Source organism: Scatophagus argus, chromosome 4, assembly GCF_020382885.2.
Source record: "Scatophagus argus isolate fScaArg1 chromosome 4, fScaArg1.pri, whole genome shotgun sequence".
Classification (NCBI taxonomy): domain Eukaryota; kingdom Metazoa; phylum Chordata; class Actinopteri; family Scatophagidae; genus Scatophagus; species Scatophagus argus.
The window spans coordinates 18,990,030-19,008,387 of record NC_058496.1 but is presented as its reverse complement, the minus strand read 5'-3'; the positions used below and the strand labels follow the sequence as shown (position 1 = coordinate 19,008,387).

At 40.0% G+C, this 18,358-nt stretch overlaps 1 protein-coding gene across 2 annotated transcripts in view; it reads left to right on the top strand.

The window, feature by feature from the left end:
• unc5db (unc-5 netrin receptor Db) overlaps positions 1 to 14,333 on the top strand; it is a 161,876-nt gene extending 147,543 nt beyond the window's left edge. For both annotated transcript variants that reach the window (XM_046386154.1, XM_046386153.1), the window contains 4 exons: positions 2,733 to 2,882; positions 7,366 to 7,530; positions 10,000 to 10,178; positions 11,755 to 14,333. In XM_046386154.1, coding sequence (XP_046242110.1) covers positions 2,733 to 2,882; positions 7,366 to 7,530; positions 10,000 to 10,178; positions 11,755 to 12,016 — 756 coding nt within the window. In that variant the 3' untranslated portion in view covers positions 12,017 to 14,333. The remainder of the gene's footprint in view (positions 1 to 2,732; positions 2,883 to 7,365; positions 7,531 to 9,999; positions 10,179 to 11,754) is intronic.
• Positions 14,334 to 18,358: the final 4,025 nt, after the last annotated feature.

The following is an 18,358-nucleotide window of genomic DNA, read 5'->3' as shown; positions in this document are numbered from 1 at the left end:
GTCACAATAACGTGAGGATGCACATTTTCGCTTGAGCAGTTCTTACTCTATTAGGAAGTCTGTGTTGTAGGTCACGGCCTAGATTCGAATTGAACATCTTGTGTGTACGTGGCTCCTTCCTGGGCTGTCTGAGGCAGCAGGGGCCTCAGCATGTGCTGTCTACCAGTTAAACCATGTGAGTGATTGCAGATTCATTATTGCTGTGAAACAATAGTGCAGAGCTGATAGTGGGGACTCAGCCTGACAGATTCTCTTCCAGAAGTTTTAATAGACTGAGACAAAGACTGCCGTATGGTGATCACTGTCATTCATGTGTTAGCCAATCATTCTTTTTTTTTTAATCTTGTTTGATTTGATTATCCTTCAGTGACCTATAGGGCTTTTAAACATTGAGATCTCATCAGTGAACATCAGGGAAATCAAACTTCCCATCCTCCCCAGGGAGACTAGACCAACAGAAGAGCTGAACCAAACTAAACAGAGCCTTGCGAGCCTCGTGACTGACTCTGCCTCCCGACTGCCTTTCTGTCATGTTACAGCCGTCAGTGGCAGCTGGCTTTAAAATGCATTCTGGATTTGGTTTATGAATTCCCAGCCTGCCGAGCAGATGCCAGACTTTTGCGTGTCCCTTGGGCTGCTGTCTGTTAGCGGCACATCTCTGCTGTGTGTTTTTCAAGCTCCAATCACAGACTGTATTCTGGATCAACAGGAAGCCTGATGCATCACAAACACTCATGTGAGGGAGGTATTTTCTTCAGCTGAGACCAAGGAGGAGTTTAAGATTGGCATTTTTCTAATATATTGTGTATTGCACAATGCTGCAGGCTCTTTTAAAAGAGTACCTTTTCAACAAGTCAGACTTTCTGAATGTTTCTTTCCAGATTAATGCACTTCATAAAGATCTCATTATCTTCATCTCATTTTAGAATTAGCCAATAAACATTCAGTTTAAGGAAAGCTGACACAAGCTCAGCTGTAATAATGAAAACAGAGAAAATGTTGATGTTTAGGGGCAGAATAAAAGTCCCTCCATTTCCAAGGTGATAGCATTCAGGTCAAAGTGGAGAGGTACTGGAGACAAGCTTCCTACCTGAAAATGCGGGGCATATTAGTATTCTGCTGGCAGACGTTACCATCCAGTGTAAATGCTACCAGAAAATACTGTTCACCTCAACCTTTAGCCCTGACAAAAGCTAAAAGTGTCCTGAATTCTAACATCATCAAGACATTATTGCTTTTGTTTTGTTAGTTTTGTTTTTTGTTTTGATTTGTTTTTTTAAAATGATGATTGCAATGGTTTCCATCACATTAATTTTGAATTATTTTTGATTCCGCTACATGTGACACAGTAGATCAGGTGTGGTCAAAGTCTTCAAAAAACTTCAAAAATGCCTTCATAACAGCTTCAAATGAGTTAATATATGAGGTGCTCACATGTTCAAGGTAGCTACATGCTAGATTGTACAAGGAAAGTTAAGAAATCCAGTTTTGTCTGGTTATGCTCTTGCTAACAATTCTAAATGTTAGAAAAAACGGAAGATAGGAGCTTGATGATAACAATGGCTTCGACCTGCGGCCTTTCACTTTTGTGTATGCAGAAAATTAATACTTAAAATGAGTACTCAGCTTTTGGAACCGTGGACACCCAAAATAACCTCAACAACTTTGCAGTTCTTCTTTCTTAATTTCTCGCTGACAGTACAACAGTCCCTTAGCTGTAAAACATGATCCAAGACACATCAGTCATGTGCAATGTGTCAAACAGCAGATCAGTAACGGTCTCAAGATACACACAACTTCAGTCATGGCGTCTTGACAGCTTCACATGAGTTCAAACGAGGGAACCTTTTAACAGGTTCAATTTAGCTACATCCAATGGAGGAAAAAGAAGAAAATCCAGTGTTGTCCAGCTTTTCTGTGTATTGAATGACAGGAGCAGATGGCAGAGGAGGAACACCATATTTCAGGTTCCCTGCTGCCACATTTGTTTCTTCTATGAATGTCTTTAATCTGCCAATAGTTGATTGTTCTCACACCTACAGCAATATGCCCCGGGCATGCTTTTCTATATACACGTGTAAAAATGCATGCACACATTCAACCACACATGCATAACCATCTTGCACACACAGACACTCAGTCAGAATCAGTGAGTGAGGCCTGACATTAGTCACAGCTGTGTTCTCTGTCTTTTCCCTTTGTGATTGAGATGGTTAAGGACAGACAGACCAGACATGGAACTATCCCACTGGGACACTGAACAGTGATGACAGATGAATACCTGCGAGCGACAATCAAAGTGCTCTTTCATCATCACAAATTCAATTTGGTAGATGGACGTTTGTCGTCGTGCCTGCCCTCCCCAGTGCACGTGTTTCCCCAGCATTAAATTCAAGCTTCAAACTGTCATGTTAAAGCTGCAAATGTGATGCTAATGTGAGCATGAGTTGTATGATTTGTTCAGCTGAGACTCAACGTCACTACTCGGCTTCTGTGATTTGTGATGAGTCAATTAGTGGATGTGACAGAGGAAAGGATTAGCAACAGGTGTTTGTGCTGATATGCAAAGGTAGTGTACCTTCAAGGCAAAGGGAAGAATTCTCTCACATTTATCTAGTTTCTCTTTCCCCCCGTTGTTATTCTGTCTGCACTATTTTTCTTTCATGTCATTTTTCTTTCTGACCTCTTCCCTCTCATTCTCTTCCTTCATCTTCCATTCTTTTCCCCTCCAGGGAGTGGTGGCAGCAGAGAAAAGCAGAGGAGGTCAGCTCCTCGAGGAGCCAAAGATGTTGCCTTTTCGAGCGAACACCTTCAGCCTCCAGGTGTCCATCCAGGATGTTCCCCAGTTCCTGTGGAGCATCAAACCCTTTACCACATGTCAGGTAGCCATGGCAGTACCTGACAAAACATCACATGAATAAAGAGATCACATACTAAAGTGCAAATCTGAAGATCCTGTTTTCGCTAATTAATGTGGTGTTTTCTGCACTGAGTATATCATCACTTACCAGTCAGTGACAGGAGTGCTCTGGTGTGTTTGTGCTTCTTAGTTAGAGAGTCTTCACTTGGGCCTTTTTACTTTTTGTGCTGTGCAACATATTTTGATGTAATGCTTATCATTTACCACTTTTTAAGTAGGAACTCTATTAGAAGACATTGTGTCTGTAATGTATAATGTATATACAAAAATCCCCCTGTAGGGGACTGCAAAACAAAAATATTTACAGTACAGAGGTCATACATCAGCACACATGATTATGTCAAAATCACAATAAAAAAAAAAAAACACCAATAATAGTGATAATCCACTCATTAGTCATCATAACTTCCAGCGTCATGCCAAAGCATGCAATAAACCCTCTGTTCCACTGCAGGACACAGTGTCAATGTCACATTTTGGCACAATGCTTTTGCTTGAAACACCCATGTATGAAGGTACGTAGTATTAAGAGCAAGGAAAGAGGAAGGAGGTCAGTGTGGATAGATGGTTCAGACTCAGGACTTTCACTGTTTGTGTCCCATGTGTCACAGCTTGCTTATTATATCCTAACATACTCGACTTGTGACAAGTACCCTGATGTTTTCCTTAACCCAACCAAACTGTGACCATCAGCTGAAATGTTTCCCAGCAAGCCTTATTTTGAAAATGTGTCCATACATTGTATATTTATTCCTGTCAACTCGACCACATAAGAAGAAGGTGTACTCTTCGTGTCTAGAAGCACAATGTGACACTGATGTCGTGCACCAGCAGATCTATTATCTGCTTTGACGTGATATTTTTGTGAGTTATTCATATCCATTCATTCATATCTGTATTCTTTGTGTCATCAAACTAAATATCACATTATGTCAAATACAAAAGCATTCAAATGCAACTTTCTACTTCTAGTGTGCCAACAGTTTCATTAATACAAGGCCATGTTTTTCTTGATTTCTTATAAGTTATCAAGTGTGTGTTATTCAGACATTAGTATAATCTTTATCTTTCCTTTGAAAAAAGTCATAGATCAGTCAGACTTATTATAATGTGATGTACAAGTAATGTACAAACAATTGATATAGCAGTAGATTGTTAGGTAACAGAGTTATTATTATTTGCACAGTACAACATTTGTAGCAGACTAAAAATGTATCTCTGATCAAAAGTGCAGTCAGACTATAAATAATAAGACACGTGGTGTTTGTTTCAGTATGAATTCAGTCCGCAGCAGTTACTGACTAGCAGTTCCACTGAAGTGAAAAGTTTTGCTCTTAATTGGAAAGAAATACGAAAGAATATCGTATGAAAGTGACCATATTTGGTCAAGAGGTTGGAACTAGGAAAGGTACGTATTGCTATATTTCCATCCTGACTGGATCTGACTGAGAACCTGAGCAAATGCTGCTGTTGTTGATCGAGAACTCATTGTTGTTTGTTGAATGAGAATGTTGGATGGCCTTCGTTGATGGTGAAATGAAAATGACACTTCATTCTGTATATCTACAAAGCACCTCCTGGCAAACTGGACTTGTTGGTCCCCTTTGTTCCATCTGCATTCTTCTCTGGGAATTTAAAATGTAAACTCCAAATCACCCCATAGCAAAAAACAGCAACATAAATTACGGCGCTGATGCCATCTTCCCCATCAGCCCACACACACACAGAGAAGTTCAGTGACAGTGTAGACATGGAAGTGACTTAAATGTTAGCTTGTATTTCAGGATTTGTTGGTTGCTGTTTGTAAAAACACGATTCAAAGTTGGTTTCCAGCTCGAAGAGAGAGACAGAAAGAGACAGACAGACAGCAGCAGTGGTCGAGCGAGCTGCGAAGTGAATGGAGAGAGGGAGCGATGCTAGTGCGAACACAGAAGTGAATCAGAGAAATTAAACAATATTTTCAGATTGTTTCACAGTGGCTACATTCTAAAACACAAAAGCAATCCTGTGGGACACACTGCTGAATTTTGTGTGAATTCAGTGCACACTTGCCATATATATATATAGATAGATAGATAGATATAGATATAGATACAGATATAGATATAGGCTCCACAGTCACCCAAGTAAATAGTGGATGCAGCAACACTCTCTCGCAAAATAAGGTGCAATCGTTCAATTTTTTCTTTCTTATTTTTGGACATGGCAAAGTTAGGTCAAGTCAAGAGGTTTTTATTGTTATTTCAGCTGTTTACAGTAACAGTGAACAGTGAAATGAGACAGCGTTCTTCCAGGGACCAAACTAAATGCAACACTGTACATAGTGCAAACCAACGTAGGACTATACCTAATGCACAGAGACTATATATACTGCACAGAGACTATAGATACAACAACAAGGAGCAGCACCGACCAGAACGTGATCCTGTTGTGGAATGTTTGACCGGTCTCTGAGAACTGAACACTTCAAGCACCAGTGTGGTTATAAGAGCCCGAATGCTTCAGTGTCTTTTCCCATACAGTAGAAGAGTGAACAGTTTGTGTGATGGGTGTGCAGAGTCATCCACAATGCTGAGGGCATTGCAGATGCAGCATGTGGTGTAGATGTCCTTGATGCCAGGGAGAGAGACCCCGATGATCTTTTCAGCTGTTCACTGTGACCCACTGCAGGTCGGTAATAGTAACCCCACCCACCTGGGAGACAGGAAGCGTATACCATTTCATGCAACTGGCGCTGCTTGTCATGTGTTATCTTTTGTTGTTCTAAAGCATCTTTGGCATTATCATCATCAGAAACCTACTTCACGTCACATGGGAAATTTTAGAAAAGCTTGGGAAAACAGCATGTTGTAAAGTCTGTTTGAAAATTCACATTTGAACACATTAGCAACACAACTGGGAAGCTACAGAATGATAACAAAACTCGCAGAAACACAAAAAATAATGGACTGTATGTTCATTGACTGTTTGTGGTGTGTTTTTTTTATAATGCACTGTATATACTGTATGATGTATTATTATTATTGCTCGCTTTGTATTTTTGTCTTGCTTTATTGTCTTGCATACACAGGCACCCCTGAAAAAGTGGGTGACCAGCCTTTTTAAATATATATATATATTTTTAAAAAAGTAATGTAAAGTGGGAAAGCTTAAATTTTCTTAACAATACAACAAACTGAACCAAGCCTGTTCTCATTTTGACAGAGCAGCCAGGTTCAGCTTATAGCACGCAGCTGCATCTTTAACTAGCAACAGCTCTGGTTTAGCTGAACCCGAAGTTGCTCTTAAGCTATTCAGATGCTGATCAGCACACCAACAGATCCCCCTTGGGTTTAGAAAGCAACCTTCATGGTGTTAGGTGGGTTGTTTGGTACCCACTGCTGTCACATATGCACCTATAAAGGATAGTCAGATGTGGCTTGATGAAAGTAATTTCTTATCAGCTCATAACATTCATCTGCTGTTGACTTAATGTTTGTGTTTGTGTACAGCTTTTTGTGTGAACCCTGCTGCTGTCACAAGCGTTTCTCTCTTGAGGATCATAAAGACAGACATGACTTGAGATTAATAGCTTTGTGTTGGCCCTGCTTGCAGGGACATTAAGATGCAAACAGTATTAGTCAGTGAATGGTGTTTTGTACCTCTTGTTACCATTTGCAGAACAGCTGAGCTGTGTCCCCACTGCATGCTGTTGTTGCTTAAAGATCTGAATGAAGGGTGAAAGCTCCACGTTTCACACAATCCACCCTTTCCACAGCCTTATTTATGAGCACCTCAGGACGGCAGGCACCGCAAACCTGCTTTGGCGGAGCAGGTGTAGAATAATAGCAGAGCATTGTGCCATACATCAAGTCAGCTTTTACTGCTAAAGAGCATCCAAGCTTTCCACGTCCATCAACACCCCCAACCCAATCCACCACAGTCCCAGACTCCATTATCTGCTGCTGCGCACAGGGCAGCTAAGATCAAAGCCAAAAAGGTTAAGTCATCAGTAGGCACACCGCCTGCCGCTTTTAATGCTGCGGACTTCACCGAGAACTGTTTACAGGCCCCTGTTAATATGCAGATATGACAGAGTCTTGCACAGGTCAAGGACATTTCCCTATACATGTGTCCATTCTCTGAAAATTAATTAAAAATCAAAGGCAATCTTTTTCCCTGTTCCCCATATTCCGACAAATATTGCCTACAGCCCAAACCCTTATACACTTTCTGTACAGCTTCTGTACACAGGAATATGGTGATATTTGGAAATGATATCAGGATATCTTCTTTCTATCAAGCCATGGAATCACTGAGGCTTCAAAGGCAGTTCTTACTTTTTATCTTGTTACATGCAAGTAGTGTGTGTGGCAACATGCACTGTGGAACAGGGAGCTGAATCATCTCATTTAGAGCATATGTTAACATTGCTGTGTTGTGTTTCTTTTTTTCTGCCTCCTTAGGAGTTCTCCTTCCCCCAAGTGTGGTGCAGCAACCAGCAGCCCCTGCACTGTGCCTTCTCTCTGGAGAGATACAGCCCTGCCACCGCCCAGCTCTCCTGCAAAATCAGCGTGCGCCAGGTCAAAGGCCACGAGCAGATTCTGCAGGTCTACACGGCTGTGGCTGAGGTGGGGCTCTGCAGCTGCGGGAGGCGAAGGGGTTGGTGGTGGTGGGGTGGTGTTGTTTCACTTTCGTGTTCAACCTTTCTATAACCTTCCCTGAGTGTGTCCACTGACAGCAGCTCTCCTGAGCTTGCATTGCGTATTAATAGAGCGAAGAGGACACTTTATTTCTTCACAGATTTATGCTAAACTCAGACATCAGCAATCCAGTTGTTCACCACATTTACTGTTCACATTTTTAACCTTTATCTGTCCAGGGAAACATGTGCTTCAGCAAATAGTCTGCATCACTTTCATATGCATTAACATCTGGGAACTGTCCAGTGTAACAGCAGTCTTCTGTCAGCTGCTGAGCAGCTCCACTGGAGCAGCGAGGAGTTAGAAGTCCTCACTCAAGAGCACCTTGACAGTAGTTGTTAAAGCAGGAGAGAGTGCCATTCATTGATTTTACCCAACTGTTCGTCCACAACCAGTCACAAAAGTGCTTGCCCTACCTCAAGGCCATGTACCTAGTTTAGGCACATACTATTACTGTCAGACACAGATGAAATATTATTTGCCATTTCTTTTTATGACTTGTTTTTAATCCTACCTTCATCATTGGGACAGGATGGAAATGGACAGGAAATAAAATCATCACATTCATTTTGGCAAAACAATAGGAAAGACAGTCTGCACTGTGTTTTACAATGAGGGTCATTTACTCCAACATGACCAGTTCGCAAGTTTTCACCCAAATTTAGCACAGTTTTTACTCAGACAACTGGCAGAAGAAAATGCAAATTAATTTAGGTTGTCATCCATTGCCGTTACGTGACTATTAGGAGATGAGCGCACAGTTGGCGGTGTTAATTCTCCAGTCGGGTGCCATTAAATCACTGCAGAAGAAGAGGGCACAATGGGATGGCGTAATTAAAAGAGTTCCAGTCAAACCTCAAATGATGGAAAACATGATGGAAATATGCCATTAATGTTTGTTTCATGGATTTGTTTTAGAAAGTCTTGTCATGGTTCCACACAGACCTGATATTTTATCAGTGCACTGACTCAGACCTCAGACAGGTGTAAAAGCTTTTATACCGTTTTTACACTTTTATTTTTTAAATTTATTTTCATTTCCGCACAGGCTGTATAATGCAAAATTGTAAATTAAGATTATCTGTTGGATAGAAACATACACGCTGTTATCCTGATGAGGAGATGACATACATGCTCCGGCAACCAAGAGTTTGTGCGAAAAGTCACTGCCAGCATAAAGACATGAAGCAACACATACCATCTGTCGCCTTGAAAGGTGGCTTTAAGTTGTGCAAGTAGAATAGAGTACGTAATCACCTGGGATACCTGTCGATTACAGTACCGTACATATTGTATTTGCTTTCTCGAGTATGGTGTTCATATTGGTAACTGTGTGACAGAGAAATCCAGCAGACCCGGGGACAGGTTCAAAGGGCCCATCAAATGACGCAGCAAACGGGTGTGTCATCTGATGGGCTGATCATATGCAGCCTACTTCAGTTAAGGAGAAAGGGTTGTTATAATGGAGAGCTACGAAAAATACATAAAAATAATAAGGTAAATATGGCCAGAGAGGATTACTGGAAGAAAATTGATGATTGTGTTTATTTGCAAGTTAATATATTTGTTTTACTGAAAGCCACCTGTTTATTTCTAACCTTACAGCTGCACGCTGTAGTTTTAATGATCGAATATGATCTGTGATACTGATTGCCAAAAAGACTAATCAGTTTTTTTGAATCAGTGTTCTTATAGCTGCAATGCCAGAAGTTTAAACTGACATTGGCAACAAAAGCAGGACCAACAATAACAACACTGTCCAAAGTGATCTGTAGCTGCTATTTCTTCGTCATTCTTTAAGTTTATAAATAAAATACTGTGTAAAATTGAATATGTAAATACTAGCTGAAGGAAAAAGGATAAACATGATTTTTTGCATCAGATGCATGTAGGTTACTGTGGGAAAAAAAAACCCCAAAAAAACAAAATGACAATGCGATACATGCATCTTCCGCTGTTCTGCTGTAATTGCACAGCTTCGTTTGGTGGCATTACTAATGTACAGCTCATATATAACACATTTCCTCCACTGAGAATCTATATCACTGAAGAATTAATGAAAAGACAGCATTTTTGATAGCCAATTTTAATTTTAAACTCAGAACATTACCTGCTCCTGAGCAGGTAATGTGTGCAACATAAGGTTACCATGGTGATAGCCGTGTTTGTGACACTGGAAACCTTGGCTCTAGGCTCAATATCCCTTAGTATGTCCCTCTGCCAATGAGTGAGCTGGGTTAAAGTCTCTCTGACCAATGGAAGAGGCTACCTAGAGGGTACCACATTTGTCTTATTTGATTATGGTCTATGTATAGATGTTTCAAAAAAATGTCTGAAGTGTCCCCAGTAAATCTGACCCTGGTCTGATTATTGTCTGTTCCTGTTCTGTTTCTCCAGACTGAAAAGGAGTCAGTTCCATTTTTTATGCAGACAGACTGCACCATCACGTCCCAGACGGGGCCCAAGGCCTTCAAAATCCCCTTGTCCATCCGCCAGAGGATCTGCGCCACCTTCGACACTGCCAACGCCAAGGGCAAGGACTGGCAACTCTTAGCCCAGAAACTCCACTTAGATCGGTGAGCGTATGATGTGAATGCGCTCTGAGATTCCTTGATGTGTGCACCCATTTCTCTGCAACAGCCTCACCTTGAACGTATACTGACAAGAATGATAACAATCCTGTTATCATTCTCTGAGTGTGTTTAATGAGTGAACATGGCTTTATTTGTAGCTTGGTATCTTTAATTCTTTGTAACAGTTAAATACTCAGGACTGATTGGCCTCTGGATTGTGTCTTAGGACTAGCCTTATTTGACGATGCTTTTACAATGAAATGCAACTTCTATTATTTACTCAATCCAGTTGTTGTCTTTGCTTGGTCTTAGCTCGTGGCAGCTATAATCTCCTGTTAAGTGCATGATTCATGAGACTCTGGTATCTAAGAGTCCTTTGGGATTCCAAATTATCCAGATAAGCTTTCCTCTCCAAGTTGCGTGGCTTTGAACTGAGCCTGATGTGACCAATGGCTGCAGCCTTTTATGTTGCTTGGAGTTTTTTCTTTTTTCCTCTTGTGAATGACCAAGGAGCTGCAGTGAAACACTGCCCCCAACTGGATTCAATACAACATGATCCATACAAGCATCAGATTGGCATGGCAACAAGCTCTCTTCTCTTCAATGCTGGCAGCGATTACTCATCTTTTGTGATGGCAATTTCTTCTTGATTATGATTTTAATAGTTTTAGAAGGTCATATGTTTTGTTTTACCTGCATGTATAACCAGACAGTTTTGTTTACTACAATTTGTGCTTAATCAATTTTCAGCAACAGACACATATAATAAACAGTTGAATGAAGGGACTCAAGTACCCAGATGGGTTCTGCTATTATTGATTCAGGGCTATCTGGGACATGTGGATTACCATTCTGTATACAGTGCTCTCTCTGTGTAGATGTAATTACAGGAGCCTGCTCTGAATGAAGGGGCTTGAACTCCATAACTGAAATCCGGAAAACCTTGAAAACAAATGACTGATGATCTCAAATACTAATTTTTTTGTATTTACTGTGAAGTTTCTTTGCCGTTGTTGAAATGTTCTCTTTTGAAATCTTTTGATCCTTTTCAATCTTACTATTACCTCCAAGTGTCCACATCACACTTGTGTTTGCTGGATGTTGGACCAAGATTGGCTTCCAAGCTATTTGTGATGTCACTAATCTTGCTCGTAGGCACCACCTCTTAAAAATCATATTTTCACGGAGCAGAGAGAACATTTACACTGTCAGCAATGAAAGTGAAAACAGACTTATAGTGTCAGACTCTGCACATGCATAATTCTACACAGTTAAATTTAGACATTCACCTGTGGGAACAAAAAGACAAAGTTTAGACTGCAGGGGAGTTTAAAGTCCACAGTTTAATAACTGTTGGCCAACATCCTCTCAAAGGAAATGTAACCACAGGAAACCATTTGAATTATTTAGCTTACAGATTCAGTGTGATTTATGTATTTTATGAGATAATTGCATATTTAACTTGTAAGTATACAGTCTTTAGCTAAAGCCAACATGAAAGATTTTTCCCGTCTTCTGTCCCTGAGAGTGACCTCCTCTTGTCTCATTCATTAATCTGGCTTTGTGTGCTCCTCTACAGAAACTTGGGTTATTTTGCAAAGCAGCAGAGTCCTTCAGCGGTCATACTGAGCCTGTGGGAGGCTCGCCACCAGGACACTGCTGACCTTGACTCTCTAGCCAGCGCCCTCGAGGAGATTGGCAAGATCCACTCCAAAAGCTCCCCCAAGGATCAGGATGAGCCAGAGTCTGACTTCAGTCACATTCATGCGGGAAATCTGTGCGGAACAGGTACGCTAACGAATCAGACGACAGAGGACTCCGCTCCTGATTATACAGGCTGAGCAAAAAAAGACAGTGAGTGAAAACTGATGAACTAAGGCATATATCTGTGTACCTGCACAGCCAGCGATGGACAACACACTGTGGCGGAGTGCTGAAAGGTCATCAGGTGGTGTATGAGTAGGAGGCATGAGCAGTCAACATGCTGACCAGTCACAACAGGTGGAAGTGAGCCGGTTACCTGCTGTGAATCTGTCTTTCAAGAATCTGTCGAGGATGGACTGTAAATCTTTCTTTCCCTCTCCACTTGATTTTTAAGTTGTTATTTTTTATTATTATTTTTTTCTTATTTTAAGTTAAATCTGCCCCTCTGTATATTCATTTTCTAGCTCAGCAGGTGAGTGTTTGAGGAAAGGGAGAGAAGGGAGGATGTTTCCTGACGTTTTGTGCCCATTATTTTCTGAAATTGCTCCTTTTTGTCCTCGCGTCTGTCCCTGCCGTCTCCCCTCCTTTTCCCAGTGGTCAGCATGGCAGCTGATCATATTTGCATAGAGGTTCTTACATGCAAATAAGGTAATACACCTGATCTATTTTCTTTCTTTCTTTTTTTTAAATTTCCATGTCAACGAATGAATGAGGACTTAGAGGCTACTTTTTTGACGTCCAATATTATATTTTTAAAAGGAAGCTGCTGATTGCTTAAATGTTGTGCTTGTGATCTTTCAAAGCCAAGTATCTTGAAATTCACCTGTTTTCGTCTTTTAAAAAATTTCAAAAAATGTAGTCTGTTTGAGGTTTGGCATTTCTGATAGACAGTTAGTGTTGTATGATCATTAATTTCTGCCCCAGTCTAACCTTGAAGGACAGCACGGTGTGAGGGCGACTTCCCATGTGTGATACAGAAAAAAAAAAAAAACGTAGATCTGGTGTAATATGGCGTGAGATTTTCAACTGTGGCATTACAGCTCATTACAGTTTCCTCTACCATGAGATAGAGTGAGAGGAAGCTGCAAAACATCATTTCCTGGCACAGCAGGGAGCGTATCCCCATATCTTATCAACCCATTCCCACCATTAACGCCAGTCACGTAGAGCTCATATCAGGCCCTAACACATTCAACTGCCACCGCCACCACGTCTCCTTCCTCCACACCAGCACACATGCAGACACATGTTGACATTTCATGGCAGCAGAGGTCACGTGCACATGTAGGCTGGGGGTTTGCATATTGTACAAGAAACAAACAAACAAACAAACAAAAAATAATAATATTGATTGTGTCAGTGTCATAAATACAACATGCAGTCACACATCATGTTCAAATCAACACCAAACATGTCATAATGACGGAATGATAAAAGACAGGGTGTTCTGGGCATGTGTGGCTTTAAATAAAAGAAATAAATATATGTTGTCAACCATCGAGGAAATGGTAAGTGAGTTGGCTCACCTATTGTACTAGTAGTACAACTGTATGACCTTCTCTGTTGAATTGTCATTAAGGAAATAAAGAACATCCATTAATTTTTTAACCTTGACACACTCACTGATTTTGTCATTGCACTCAGCTGAACAGGCCCAAGCTTTAGCCAGAGTTTCGAGGGCTCTCGTTGTCGTGGAGGTAAGAATTTGTATGACTGAACACTGAGTAAATGTGAAATGTATTCAGAAACAACATCCAGCTTCAGCCTGCAGACAGGTTTTCATACTGCACGGCAGATCACAATGTGTCTCTGCCTTCGATCAGCCAGAGAGATGCATGCTGGGTAAATTAGGCCACCAAAATAACACAAAAACATGTTCTCTCACTTACCCTGTCTAGCCATGCAAATTTTGCCTCTTTGATTTCTTCTCCCCTGGTGGTCACTTGTGATGCTCTCAGTATTGAAAATATATCCTTCTTTTTGTCTGTTATCAGAGCTGCCTACTGCATACTACAGATGAACTGTTTGATTTATGTTGCAGCATGCCAGGCCAGGTTTAGCCATTTTTTGGAAAGCGGAAGTAAACAGTACCGTGGCTACTGGCAAACCACCACTATTTTGTGTCATCCTCATGACGCTCACACATAATGCTTTTCTGATTGGAAGGAACAAGATTCACCAGTGTTTTCTCACTTTGCTTCTCTGGACATTAAAGTGAAATTAAGTTCTCCTGGTATTTCTGTTGCTTGAGAAGAGAAATGCTCTCCTCATTATTCTTGCTTCAATCAAACTGGGTGTCTTTTCACAAAACTTGCTGACTGGTGATCGTTGTGCTTTGTGTGAAGGCTCTTGCTGGTTTGGTTGTGCTGTGAATATTTTCCCTGGCAATAGCTGCATAATACATATAAAATATGCCACATTTTTTATGGAATAACAGAAAAACAGTGATACAAAATTAAAAAAAAAAAAAAATCTGACAGAGATGCATATGAGAGTTTTTTCTGAATCAATTTGACATCAAATTGGTACATACTGCTAGTATAGTAGGCTGTCTCTAATAAAGCCAGTTTGCTGGTACTCAAGATACAAAGAACATGCTGTTAAAGGTTTTCATATGGGCTGTTTCTTATGTAGAAATAAACAGCACCCCAGATGAATTTCCATTTACCTCGATTGTAATGGGGGGGGCTAAATGACAGACTTGATAATTAATACTCAAAAAGAGGAGAACGAGACAGTGTGTCATTGACAGGTTTTAATTGTTCATTTCTGTCAAAAATAGCTGACTTTATAAAATTCAGAAACCTTCATCTTTCCCTCTTGCTGTCAGACAGTGAATCACACATTTGTACAGTGAATCAGACAGTGAATCACACATTTGTTAGCTTGTGTGTGATACATGGAGGCTAGCCTCATTTGTCCCCTCTGCTACTTTCCTCTGTGATTTGGTCACACAGCATCATGCAAACCCCAGGAATAAAAGAGTCCTTTTCATGAACCTACAGGCTGCCCAATAGAGTGAAGTGTTGTCCTTGTTTAAAAAAATGAAGTATAACACAGACCATACTGCCTTAACCAGCGGCTGAGCGCTGAGGGCCCATGTGCTGTAGGTCAGTGTTGGTAGCACTTTATAATGAGGATTCAGTTTAGCGTTTTGTTTACTTTTTCAGTCTTGTAATCCTTAAAACAATTAAAACAAATAAACAGAAGGTGATTTTGATTGGAAGACAATGATATGATATCTTATTAGCAGTTACTCCTATAGGAAAAAGTTTATCTTTTGTTTGTTAAGTACAACAGTAACTTTTATCTGACTCAAGATATGGCTTCTGTCCTGTGTTTTGGTGTCTCACGATGTCAAGAACATTTCATTTCAGGACATAAACTTGACAGTGACTTATGTAACAATTTCTTCACAAAGAATGTGGTGCAAAATGAAGGACTTGGCTTCGATCTGCAGCCTATTGTGCCCAAATTGTCAACATTGTCAGTACAGATACTTTCACTTTTACTTTTAACTGTATCTGTCAGGAGCAGTGAAAAGAAAATTGTGGCCTCCCATTGGACAAAGTCAGGGACCATTTCTTCATCTTCAAATGTACCTCCAACCATAACTGACTTACATAACTGATTTACTTTATGAACCAGAATAAACAAAATCCTTGCTGTCGGCTAAATGAACTCAACCCACAATTCTCATTTCTTATTCCTCATTTTAAATTTTGTTGGCTATTTTAAAAATATTAGAGAGCCAATTGTATGTTGAATATGTCCCTCAGTGGTTTATCAGGAATGACATGGTGACTTTGAATGGATCACTGAGTATGTCTGACCTGATACATGTGAATGGTTCCTTCCTGCTCTGGTACAGAACCATTTTTATTTTTCTGCATCATCTCTGCATTTCTGTTCAAATTATATACACCTCTTGTGTAATTTCAGCTGGTAAGTGAAGAAAGTGAAAGTTTTTTTTTCCCTCGGTATGATTGTTGATTCTTAATTGTGACTAAATGGATTCTCCTTTTTCATTCCTGCAAGCAAAGAATGTCAAAAATGGAAATGTGTGCTTTTGTAATGCTTAGCGGTGGCTTATGTTGCATCAAGAGCAACCTGTTTGTGCAGTACACCCCATCACACTCAAAATTGTTTCAAATATGTCTACTGTATCTCATCAATGTGTTGAAAGTCTGTTTTTAAACATAAGCTCAGACTCACATACAAAACGTAGTCCCACTATGTATAATGCTTTGGTGTAAGACTAACCTTGTTTCATGAGATTAAAAGTTCACTGCTGAGTCCATGATTTTCTGTCACCTCAGTTGTTCCGTCTCATGCTCTTTTTTGCTTCACGCATGGCCTTTGGCTTCATATCACTATTCTTGTGCCTTGTTTAACTACTGTAAATGGTGAATGTTGTAAAATACAGATGGGGATGAAAAAAAGAACAATAAATCATACTGACATCCATTTAAAGGTATTAGTTGAAAAAGTATTTACGATTATAATATCGAATAGGCTGCAGAGCTTTTCTAGTGCTGAACATCTATGTTTGGTAATGCCAGGGCAGCTTTGTGGTATATTGTATCTATAACTATGGACATTTTGGATGTTTTCTGTACAGTAGAATTTGCAAATGTATATGCAGCCTTTTGGAAATAAATGTACAGTTGAAAGATCTCAACTTGTCTAAACGCTAGTTATTGTGCAACATGCATGTGGAAGTATGGATTACGCATGCAGAATTTGCCTCATTGTTGACTCTCACATTAACATTTACATGGGCAAATATTAAGTTACAATCAGAATTTTGAACTTAGTTCCAAAAGTGAAACTTTAATTAATTAAATTAAATTTATTGTGATGACTGTATTTGTAAAGCTTCAAGCAGGTTTAAAACAAATAAATATACATGAATTAGTTATTCTTTCTTGCTATTACGTCTGTGCACAAATTAAATGAACGTGATGTTCAGAAATTCATTTGAGACAACAAATCACTAACACTAACATACAATTATTTCTTCCACGATGACTTCAGCCAAGGACGATAAAACTGAGTAATGTTTTGTGGCCATGCATTTTTCCGAGCATTAGTGATGTGGTTTTGTATGTTATAATGTCATATTGATGTAGCACTGCGTTTAACATGGAGTAAAACCAAAGATATCTGTTTTTATTCCAGGTGATCCTCTTTCTTGTGACAACCCGGCACCCATATTACCCACAATGCAACTCAATCATCAACAATTTATTCAGGAATTTTAGAGTATTTTACTAGTAGCAACTAATGTAGCCTCAAACAGAGATGAGGAGGGGGTTACAGCAAGCTCTTCTCTTTCTAACTCCACGCCATAGATTTTTTCCTTTTCAATGATGGTGACTCAAGTGACATCACTTGAGAGCATTAATCAGACTTAACACAGTTTCCTTTTGAGGCACAATAAGTTTTATACAACGTGTAAAATCAGTGAGTCCCCATTCAATGATTATTAAAAATAATATCAAATTGAACCTACGGAAGGCTTTCCTACTCTGAGTTTGAGGAGGAAAACATTTCCACCTTGTGCATTCAAAACCTTTATTCTTTTGCAGTTTGTGAAGGTAGGGTTTCTCCGTGCAAACAAAGCTCAGTCACTATTCCATCTAAAAGTATGAGTAATATGTCATGTAGTGCTGTTTCCATGAAATACTATTCATAAATACTCAGCAGAGCTCGTATGAGTAATATGCCAAACATGCATTTTTCACCATGATTCAGCTAAGATGGCCCCATGTCAACTGAAGGTGGCAGTTAACATTGTTTTTGATGTGTGACAATTCCCATTCATCACAATCAAACTGTTGTCTTCTCTGAGTAAATGTGAGTTCAGGAAGTAAATTCACTGATCCACCTCAGTGTATGAGTCATCTCTGGGTAGTGTTCAGTATTCCAGTGAGCCGTCACAGCCCATGAAATACCATACAACTTGTGACCTGAAGGTACAAGTTCACGGATGTCATGACAAACTTGTTTGTTACTCCTGCACACGGCCGTAAGGCACTGTGCCTGCAGAATTACTGCATGTTAACGTTAGCACTGTGGCCAGCTGCGTTGTTGTCATTTAAATCAATACGGGAGCTGCTCTAAGTTCAGCCATGGCTGGAAAAATAGCTGAATGATAGATCCCCATTGGTAGCGTAGCATAACTGATGCCCTCAAGCTGTCATTGGACCCACTGGCCAGTCTGCTGGCCCACCATACCTTTTCATTTCTTTTACAAATGTACTGATAGGATGTGGCTTTTTGTGCATTGTGACTAAGTGTATACAGCATACATCATTGCTTATCCTTAATGAAATCAAAAACCATCAGTGCATGATTACTTTGCAGTAGGGGCCATTCATCCTATTAATGAATGAGCCCTGAGTGAAAAGAACACAAAAACACATTTAGCAACAAACTGTATGTCAGTGGATTTAGTGTGACTAGATTCATTCTAA